Genomic DNA, 10,921 nt, shown 5'->3' with positions numbered 1-10,921 from the left:
TCCACTGGCGCATTTTCTTTTAATAGCGTATTTATTCTTAGTAACAAGATTTAACCAGTTCCCTGGTTTTTGCTACAGTATATGTTTGTGATTTTATGTTTTTAAATTTCCAGCAGAATGGAACTTAATAAGGCTGTAAAACAGGGATCCATATAGGTGCTGTAAAACTGACTGGAATTGATGAACAACTATTACAGTATAGGGACAGTGACAAAACCTTTATTAAACAATGCAAGAATTTACAGACATACAGACATTTACAGCATTAGTTTTTACATTAGAAAAAGTGTCAGCTCAGGCAAGTCCCAATGATTAACAAGAGCTAAAGACTACCAAACACACACGCATATTCAAACAAACACACAGACACGTCATATAAACAAGTAAACTGTAGCCAGTTTGTTTACAAAAAAAGAGTTAAACTTTTGGGTAAAATGGTAGATCCTCTTTCCTCTCTAAATCTCTACTGCTTCTTTACTTCAATTTTACACCATCTGCTGTCATTTCAAATTGTTGTTTAGGACATCAGTTCAGGTTGAAGTTTGTTTGTTTTTTTACAACATAGATGATGAGGAAACCATTATAAGCAAACTACAAATACATATAAAGTGCATGCTCTATCATCAGCAAAAAAAGTATCCATTTCGAATGAAAAATGAAAGAAGTTTCAGAAGCAGTCGGTTACATGCATCATTCAGGAACAATACAAATGAATAAGTAAACTCCACCCCACAAGAAAATATTTATCAGATACTGTAATCTAGTCTAAAAGATGTGATGATGCACAGCTATATTTGTGCCGGGATTAGACCAACATCTCAATTTAAAACCGAGCCTTAGAGTCATCAACATCTGATAAGATGAAAATTCCTCCCTGACACGGAAACATAAAAAAATAGATTTGTAATACCTGCAAGGATTTAATTTTCTTTGCACATTTTTGTAGGAGTGGTTCACCCTGACCTCTAGGAGAATAAAAGTGATAAATAGAGATACCTCATTTAATGTTATTTACAACTAGTTTACATCTCTCCGTCATTTTAGAATCTGTAATCTATATCATTACTGTAGAATTATTAACATTTTCTTTTTACATATATCATATGTACTTTAAACCTGGCTTGAAATCAGCTGCTGCTAACAAAGATGTTTCCTTCTGTGGGTGTCAGTAAACAGAGAATAATATAATGCACACACTGATATGTAAACACGTAACTGAGCACAATGAAGACATTAAAACAGTGACTGTGACAAAACCAAATGAAGGCTTTCTGTTTACCAAAATGTTTCATCTAGCATTTTAGAAGCTGAAAATGAGCCCAGTTACACTGAGAACAGACACCAGCAGGAATCATTTAAAAGAGAGGGTCAACTTTGAGTATTGAAACTAATTTACAGTGAAAACACTGAGCTGCTAAGATTATTTTATTCCTGTGTTTCAGTGTTTAAGTTTCATTCTAAAAAAAAATGTGTCTCAAGGGTTTTTCATGCCATAAAACAATCTCAAAGTAACACTCAGAACACACAAAAATACTGCATGTAAATGTATACTGTGATTATGGTGATTAAATATCTTGAACATCTGTACAAAATAATGAAAATTCAGTGGTATTTTCATAAAATATCTGGTATGATCTGAGGTTTAAACATCAGGTATATGTCATAATAAATCAGTCCTACATGCATACTATGGATTTGTTTTGTTGAAAATTTTGAATGTGATTCATAAACCTCAACATATTATCCCTGACCCAACTTAGTGTGTTTTCCAGAACTATCTAATAAAGCAGATATGCCATAACAATTAGCTATAAAAACTAAGTTTTTATGTGATTTTCTCTCCCTCGCCCATCTTTCTTCGCTGTAAACTATATTATTATCAAACGTGCCAATAAAATAATCTTTAAAAGACCAGAAATCATTACAAACAAGGGAAAATCAATAGGTTCTAAAAAAAATTGCTGTAAATACATTCAAAAAATTCCCCGGGTACAGTTGGGCTAATAGTGCCCATATATTTTGGTGTTTGTGACAGTGACACAAGGCTTGTATGGTTGGATTCCTGAGAGCATTTGTTGCATCTTGTACCCTACAAGATGTCTGAGTGTGTGCATGTGTGTCTTTGTGTGTGTGTTTACATGGTGCAACACTTGTTCTTGTGTGCGTGAGAGTCTTTGAAGCGGAGTCTCTGCTTGGATCGATATTTCTCCAGGTAGGTTAGCTGTTTACTGTTGATGGCTCCACGACGCTTCCTGAAACACACACAAAGACAAACAATGTATTGTGGAAGTCAATGGGATTACAGTTTAAAATGCTCTTTTAAGTACTTCTATATACATTGACTGTACAAAATATTACAAACATCTCCTTAATTAACCATATTGTACAATCCAGATCTGGACTGTGTTTACAAATAGCACTCTGTCTCATCTCTTCATCTGTATTTTCATCTCATCCTGTGCTTGGTATAGATTCATTATGGGACATGAGGATATCCATAATGCTTCTTCTCTTCTTTGCCATGGTTCATTTCATATGTCATATGAGTGTCAGTGTGCAATACTGTCTGCTGTATTGTCTTCTTTGATACCACCACCGGATGGCACCAAAGAAAGAAAGTTTAAGTAGTAGCCTGAGCGCTAGTTAGCCATCCTCCCCACGCCCTACTGTGTTTTTTTTTTATTCCTGTGCATTTAAACAGCTTTAACATTTTACAAGAGCAGTCATGATTGAAGAGAATGACAGAGAAGAGAGGCAAGGAGGAAGAGGGGAGGGAAACCAAGAAAAGATATACATTTGATCGATAAAACACAGCCAGTTTGTGGTGTAGAGCTATATTCCTAAACCATGTTAAACATTTTACATATTACACAAAGCTTTCTTGTGTACAGTATATTAAAATAAGACATTGTGCTTCAGTTGTTCCATCTGTGTATTAAGATATTGTAGTGTATTATAAAGACACGCTTTCACCATGATATTGGTTATTTCTGTAAAATGAGGATGTAGCATATAAATGTACTTACTGTCTGATGAGTTGAATAGCATCTTCATACTTCATCCCGCTCTCTATCAGAGCCAAAGCAACAAGCACAGGAGCCCTGTGTGCATGCATAAACACACAAACACACACAGAGTCGTGTCTAAATCTGTTGAGTCTGATGTCTGAGTAAAAATAACGACAGTTTATCTGCATCTGAAAAAAGTTTCAGAAATGCTGTCTAGAAATAGAACGATCAAGTTACAGCAGCTGTTTTTGTCTCATGTTTAGTCACTTTTGCTAACAGAGCTGACTAGAAACTGTAAGTGTAGAAATGTCAATGCCACTAAAAATGCCACCACAGCAAAAGGCATCATCTTTTACAGTCACAAAATGATGGTGTGACTGTAATCCAGCCGGTCTGACCTAGTTTTATACCAGAAACATGAAACCACTTTAACTGACCTCTTTTATTTCATTATTTTCAGCTTTCTCTGCACGTTAATCCCTGAGTGTAAAGAATACGTATGTGTGTAGGTCCATGTGTTTCCCTCTCTTGGATTCAGTTCAGACACAAACTGTGTAAGGTGTATGCATTTTTATTTTCATTTGGTGTGTCTCTCACCTCCCCAGTCCAGCCACACAGTGAACAGCCACACAGCATCCTGGATCCTCCTGAAACTTCTTCTTCAGCAAACTCAACCAATCATCAACCAGCTTACTGGGGGGCGGGGCTCCATCGTCAAACGGCCAATCCTGAAAGAAACAGTAACAGTACTTCTGGTACTTCTGGTATTTTTTCATAGGCTCACTAAGTTTGAGTGTAAATGCTGTGTGTTTAGTGTGTGCTCACCACCACATTAATGCCGTCTTTCTCCAACGGTGTTTTATCATAGGTGATATCACAGACTCGAACAACAGTGGTGGCACCGAAGCGCTTCAGGTCCTGAAAGGGACGACAGTGGTAGGAGATGATTTTCACAACTAAGCCAAAAAAGTACATCAATTCAGTTCAGCTAAAATGCCTATTAGTTATTTCAGTTTACATGTCATCAGCAAGGCAAGCATAAAAAGTGTACTGATGGTGGTCTGTCAACACACACACGTTTCTTACCTCTATGAAGGAGCTGAGTGTGCTGTCTGTGGGGTTGTGTGTGATAAGGAATCTCATGTTCTTGTGGCACAGTTCCACTGGAGCTGGACGGTTCATGGTGACCTCTGATCTTGATGTGTGAGCAGCTAGGTGTTAGTCAAAAGCCCAATGTCAGGGAGAAATGTACTGTACATAACAAAAAAATTAGCATGATATTAAAAAGTTTGAGCCACATTTGGTGCATCTTTTTAAGCTTCTTAGACTTTTGCTTACAAAAAAAATGACATCACATGAAGTTCCCCATAAGGTCTTAAAGAGCTTTCACTAGTTACCTCAAGTTAAAATGTGTTTTACTTTGCTGTTTTCTAGTGTGAGACTACAACACGTGCAATTTTCCAAATGGATTTGTCTCAACCGTTAAGTATCACTATCATCTATTGTATCTTTGACACCAATAGGCCTTTTTTACAGAAGACACTTTGACATGTCACAGTAGGAAAAGCACAGATGAAAATAATAAAATTAAAATTTAGCTGCTTTAGTTTCAAGATCCTATTATTGTTCATGTTGGCTCACTGTCACACTGTCACGGCTTACTGGGACACTTGAATAGAAGGGCGCAATGGTTAATGTCATCAGTAACACCTGTGATTTTCCTACTCTGACATGTCAAAATGTCTGCTGTGAAAAAAGGGCCTATTCAGCCCAACCTGCCCACACACCACAAGCTTGACTCCTCTAGGCTGCATTACTGTAACTTCTTGAAATGTCTTCCAATGCAACCACACCTGTTAGTCATAACACATCTCAAAAACCATCCCACTGCCACAACAAAAGAGTTTCCCCTCTGGGGTCAATACAGTATTTCTGATTCTGATATTTACAGTCATTTAATGTACGTCTCACGCAATATAGAGTGAAAACAAGCAAATCTAGTAATGGGACAGTATTCAAAGAGGAATATAATATTGCATTCAAAGGCCCTACACTGCCCCCCGCCCCCAGGTGTTTTCACTTTGCTTGATTAGACCTCATCTCAAAACTGTGTGAGTGGGTACAGACAGTATTTGAATGACGTCTCGCTCACTCTTCGGTTACACTTGTTAAGGTGGGACAACTCACACCTCTATCTATTGGTACATTGAGTTTTGACCTCACATAATTCCCGTCATAGCTCTCTAGCCAACCTCAACCTGCTCTCATCAACCAGAATAACTGAAAACACCTGTGTGGGTTTGCAAAGAGAAATTAATTGAAACAGTCTGTGCAAAACAAAATTCAAGTGTTATATCGATCACTAACCTAAACTTTTACTGATAAGAGTGCATTTTACAATTAAAATACATTAATACTGCAGTTTATTGCTATGGACTCTCTTGTGAGTCTGAAATAAAGTTTGAATTGAATTAATACAGTACTGGAGGTAAAACAAAAACAAATATGACACAAGTATAACTGTCAGTGGAGCAGTTCTTTTGAGTGTCTCTTGTTGACTGGCATTGCTCTTGCTCACATTTTGAATAAGATAACAGGGACGTGAAAGTATTTTAGGATGGAATTTTAATTTCAGTAATCTTAATTCAGGGATGCCTGACATCACCCAAAGCATACGCAGCAACTATTTTAGTTTAGAGTACTGATAAGAACTATTTTGGGTGTTAGAGTCCTCACATGCTAGTAAACAAATGAGGAAGGCAACAAAGTAAATGTGAATAAACTAAGCCTGTGGGTTAGCCAGGGTTTGGCATAAATGTCTGACTGAAGGAACTTGTCATAGCCAATACTGCTTATTCATAACACAGCAGCAACAGGTTTATACTTCCCAAGAACACAGGAGAGGCACATCTGGCCACTCCTCTTCCCAGCAGCATTGGCTGTATTACAAATACTGATGTTTTCTGTTTTGTTGTTATGAGCAGGGTGCTAGATGTGCTTTGTCATTGCATTATATTATGATTTCAAAGAAGAGAATTTCACCTGTGTTATTACTGTCACAAAAACATCTTTGTAAATAAATCGTACACCCCTGTAAAGGAAACATCATACTGACCAATCTAAAAGACTACCACAGAATCCTATAATAACCAGCCACATGAAGAATGCCAGAACAAGTCAGTTAAGGAGGAGGAGGAGTTAAAAAGCGTTGGTGCATCACTAAATTTAGTCAAGATCCGGTGACCTGTCACCCCTCACCTTTAGTTCCACCTGTAGCAGTTAGTTGCTGTGTCTTTAACTTATATCAGGTCTTCAGGTGACTCTGGACTTCCTCTCTCTTGTGGAACTTCCTATTGGGAGACTGTTAATAGCCGTTCAAGGTAGTTTCCCAATTCCGAGGTTCTGTTGTGTTGAGTACTGTTTTACCCCATCGGTTGACTGTATCCTATAGTCCAGGAGGGTCAGCTCTCTCTCTGTTCGTCTCTGTGTTTTTGTCTCTCTGATTGTCTGGTCCTTTTCTGTCTTTGTCTCTCAGTAGTTCTCTCTTTCCTTCTCTCTCCGGTTAGCTTTCAGTGTCGAGGCTCCACTTGTTACCCCATGAGCTGGCTGGTTCAGAGGGCAATGGCCAATGGTCTTTCAGGTTTCAGGGCCGCAGGACTGCATGGTGTAGCTTCATCCCAGATAGGGTTTAAATGTGTTGGGCGTGGCAGTAGTCACCACTCCGCCGCACAAACTCCATCAACCAGCGATTCTAAAGTAGAAAACATACAAAAAAAATTAACTCTTTAAATAATCAATTTTTAGAAAAACAGTAATGAAAATAAAATACAATTTCAATAACTCAGCATTTGTTCCAGTGTTCCAAACACTGTACAGTATCTGCAAAATCATACTGTATGATTTTAAAATGTAATGTAAAATATACTGACAGCCTTCATCAGTAATGTGGAGGTCAACAGGAGGGCAGCTGATTGGCTGATGTACAGTACATACATTAACATACAAACGCACACATGAACATGTTTATGTATACAGTTCAGGTTTTAAATGATTTGCGACTGAACCCACTAAAAAAAATTATAGCATCAGTTTCAAATATTGAATAAAACTTACCAACATTTTTGCACGCAAAAAGGTCTGACCTATAGCCTGTCTGTCACTGGTGAGCCTGAGTGGACTTTTGGAAATTGTTTGGTTTTTGTATTAATTTAAAATATATTTTTTAATGAACAAGCCAACCGCTGCCAAATACCAAGCTTATGCATATATTCAAGACCACTGATATTTGCAAATACTGATTCTGCCTTGTCTGAGATGTAATTTGTGTGCATACACACATACGCATGTACACACACAATGAGTAAACTAACATCTTGTGCAGTTATTGAACGATGTACAAACGTGTTCCTATACGTGCATGGAATGGACAAGAAAACTGGGAAACAGACAGATGACAGATGCAGCAAGAGCTAGAAAATCTAATACATGATGTGGCTCACAAAATATGGAAAATGTTATTAGATTAGCCTGCACAATATCAACAAAATTAAATTTGGGCTAAAGGAAAAAAAAGAGACCAAGTCTGAAAACTGGTGTTCTATTTAATGTACTCCAAGAGGATTGTAAGTGTAGGAGAGTAGTGAATCTGCGGGCAGTTCCTCAGGCTTTGGGACAAAAGACCACACATTGGAGTGCAAACTGTAAAACAAAATAAAAGGGATGGTTAGCTCACTTGCTACTTCAGGTAGAGCAGATCCTCCCAGAACAGGGCTGCAAACATTACTCCATTTGCTATTTTAATTGACACATATTGGCCTTGGATTAAAAAGTGGTTGCTGGCCAGTAAGCGTCATCCAGCGCCAATATACTGTATATTTGGAGTTCTTTGGTTGCATCTTTAATGTATGTCAGATCACTACCTTGTGAAAAATGCAACAACAGCTATTGACTTTGGCATATTTTCCAGCTATACAATATGCTTTATTAGTTTAGTAGAAAATTCACATCTGTCCAGATAAATATTAAGTACCTCAGTGAAAAGATAAAGGATGGATACTGCTTGGAAATTAGAATGCAGTTTCTTCAAAAGTCAACAAGTTTAATACTAGTAGGCCAGCAACAATTTAAAAAGGGCATAACAGAAACTTGTCTGAAAAACCTATAAAAATCTCACATAGTTAAATAAAAGACTGGGACTAAACATGATATAGTTAGGTTGGCAGCTAACCAAGTCTTGTTATAATTTAAATTTTGATTCACAAAATGACACTTGAAGTTGATGGTGAAATTTGAAAATGTGTCCTTTATTGTCATATTCTGCAGTAATAAAAAAAATAATTATTTTAGTTGACACTAGTTTCTAATGGCCTGGACAGTATCTGATTAAAATTGCAAATTAGCAACATAATTCTAGTTTTCTTCCTGTTTAGTAATGAAGAACTGAGATTTAAGTTAGATGAACACATGATAAGGGGGAGATTATGAACAACAGGCGGAGGTAGTGAGGGAAATATGATCAAAGATGTAACCCTCCTCTCACTCACGTGCCCAAACATTCAGAGAAACAACCAGGGAAAGTCCAGAGGTACTCTGGGTAATCTGTGGTCACCTCTTCACCTCAGCTCTGACAATACACACACACTCTCTCTCTTCATAATCACATGCCGACTTACTCACTAACTCTTCCAGAAGAGTGTAGTCTATTCCAGGTTGTTGACTATCTATAATTAGGAATTTATCCTGCGTTACCGCTAATCAGGATAGAGGTCAATTACTTTCCATCCAGTCAATTCAAAGTGTAAAAAGAACATTTATTTGACTTAACTGAGTTTTTATAGAGATGTCATTTCTGTTTTTAAAGCCTCATGTAACACAAGTACAATTAAATTAAAACTGAGATAAACAGGATAAAAGCAAATTTGTATCAGACAAACAACACAGACAAGACAAAGCAGTGAATTCACTGAAACTGAGAGACACACTAGGTATAAAAAAAAGCTCTAAAGCATCTAAACATAAAACAAATTTAAATACAAACCCTTCACAAGTACTGCAGTCACTTTAGGCATTTAGCTGACATCAAAAGCCGAGTCACTTAATATAAAAACAACATACGAAAGCAGAAAGGAGCGTGAGGGAAATGGCTAGACGGTAGCAGTAATTCCAATTTAACCTGTAAAGCCGATCTTCCCTGTTACCTTAGAGCGCACTTTGGTTTGTAAAAACAGCTGCGTCCCCAGTTGGCTGGCTGCCTGGCTGTTTCCCTGTCACGGGCTGGGTCAGGACTCAAAGTAATTAAAAATGGATCTTAATATAATTTTAGAGCTGCGTTAGGTTGTCAAACTCTTCTACAGTACCTGCAGTGTGAGGCTCAATGAGACACAGTGAGCTTGTAGGTAAATAGTAAAGACAACAAGGAGTCAGGTTAGTAGTAGTAGCCTCAAACAGGATAAATCCTGTTACAGCACAGCACTACTGCCTTCCACTTTGAGGAGGTTTTCTGTAGCAGCTCCAATCACAAGTCGCTCTGAGATGTACTGAATGCTTCAATTTGAGTTGTTCCTGAAATCCTACAGTATACAGCCTTCCCTCTTACCCCAGTGGACTGCTTGGCTGCTGAACACGGGAATCCACAGTTAACACCAAAGTCCTGCAGAAGCAGCAACAGCCCTACAACAGTGTGAGTGCTGACAGACAACCAGCTGACTGCCTGTTATAGTAAACCCCTGTAGACACTGAATACCCTGCAGCTGTATTTATAGCTGTATCTATACTAGCAGCTGATTCTATGACACATCAAATTTTTGTGGAAACAGCCTCCAGTGCTAGTACACCGTGTGTCTTTCAGCTCAGTTCCAGTGCAGAACTGCGATAAGCGTGATTGCTATCTTTAGTGACACTACAGTTGAAATGAATTTATATGGAAAGTCTCCATAATTGCATCTGCATTCCTTATCTGTCACATCAAATGAATGATCTCAAAAGTTACAAAACTTGTTGTAGCAGGGCGCCACACTTCTGTCCTGTCCCAGATACAATTTAATTATGATCCTGGAACTAACAGCAACAAAACAAATGCAATATCAATCAAATGTTTGTCCTTACCTGCTCTTCAATGTCATCTCCAACCACAGACTAAACACAGACAGTTCTTCTGCCTCTTTGCCACAGTAAAGTCCACTTGCCTTTAGTCTTTTTCTGCTACTAGAAGCTGAAATGTCTGTCAGTCAAGCAGCAGTTTTTCTGCAACAACCTGCTCTGCCCCACTGTAACACTGAACTATCCACCTCTCCCAGTCCTTCCCGGCCTCTCAGTAACTGCTGTGGTGTACTGTGTGTGCCAGATTGTGGCTCTACCTCGCTGTAGCAGTGCAGTGTGCTGGGCTGAGGATCTGCTGTGAGCTGGTCTAATCAGGCTGAGCAGCCATCTGACCCTGACAGCCCTGTCACCAGCAGAACACTCTACAGTTAATGCTCTTAGAGAGAGAGGAGAAGCGCCTCACTCCCTCCTCCTCCTCCTCCTCCTTCTCTTCTTCCTCCTCTTCATCCACTTGATTCCTTTTTCCAGAGTAAAGAAGAGATGCCTCCCCCTCCTCTCCTCCCCCTTCCTATAGGCTGATGATAACAAGGTTAGAGGAAATCTGTGGTCTCTCATGCAGTGCATAGCAACAAAATATATGCAGATCAGTGTTTTCAGCTTATGTTTCTCTCAAATATTATTATATACAATAAGAATTTGTGAAATTGCAGTTGTTATGAGTGTTTTCTGCTATGACACGTCTGTCTGGACCTTCTCTTTCCTTTCCTCCCTCTCTGCCCCTTCACCTCCCCGAACCAACTAAAAATAGACGGTCCTTTGAGCTTCCAGACAGATTGGACAAGTGAAACCTTTGAGTCCCAGTTCATGGAATTAAC

The 10,921-nt window shown here is 38.5% G+C and overlaps 1 protein-coding gene across 8 annotated transcripts; it reads right to left on the bottom strand.

Moving 5' to 3' along the window:
* Positions 1–199: 199 nt before the first annotated feature.
* LOC122881889 (protein tyrosine phosphatase type IVA 3) lies at positions 200–10,539 on the bottom strand. 8 transcript variants are annotated; one of them, XM_044208618.1, is made up of 7 exons: positions 10,113–10,537; positions 6,267–6,759; positions 4,095–4,259; positions 3,834–3,926; positions 3,606–3,736; positions 3,027–3,101; positions 200–2,252 (listed from the first exon to the last, which is right to left on the bottom strand). In XM_044208618.1, exons 3-7 carry the CDS (start codon positions 4,188–4,190, stop codon positions 2,135–2,137), a joined length of 513 nt encoding a protein of 170 aa, XP_044064553.1. In that variant the 5' UTR covers positions 4,191–4,259; positions 6,267–6,759; positions 10,113–10,537; the 3' UTR covers positions 200–2,134. The 8 variants fall into 8 exon arrangements, with proteins under 8 accessions (XP_044064553.1, XP_044064550.1, XP_044064554.1 ...); XM_044208615.1 differs by having other exon boundaries at positions 4,095–4,219; positions 10,113–10,535; XM_044208619.1 differs by having other exon boundaries at positions 4,095–4,219; positions 10,364–10,535.
* Between the last annotated feature and the right edge of the window lie 382 nt (positions 10,540–10,921).

Source organism: Siniperca chuatsi, linkage group LG9, assembly GCF_020085105.1.
Source record: "Siniperca chuatsi isolate FFG_IHB_CAS linkage group LG9, ASM2008510v1, whole genome shotgun sequence".
NCBI lineage: Eukaryota > Metazoa > Chordata > Actinopteri > Centrarchiformes > Sinipercidae > Siniperca > Siniperca chuatsi.
The sequence above is the reverse complement of the archived record's forward strand: the minus strand, read 5'-3'. Positions and strand labels throughout refer to the sequence as shown.

Excerpts from the sequence above, each read along its gene's own strand:
- LOC122881889 (XM_044208618.1), bottom strand. The coding sequence starts at position 4,190 with ATGAACCGTCCAGCTCCAGTGGAACTGTGCCACAAGAACATGAGATTC. Across the intron at positions 3,927-4,094 it reads CACTCAGCTCCTTCATAGAG|GACCTGAAGCGCTTCGGTGC; the intron begins GTAAGAAACGTG and ends CGTCCCTTTCAG. Across the intron at positions 3,102-3,605 it reads TGTGTGGCTGGACTGGGGAG|GGCTCCTGTGCTTGTTGCTT; the intron begins GTGAGAGACACA and ends GCATGCACACAG.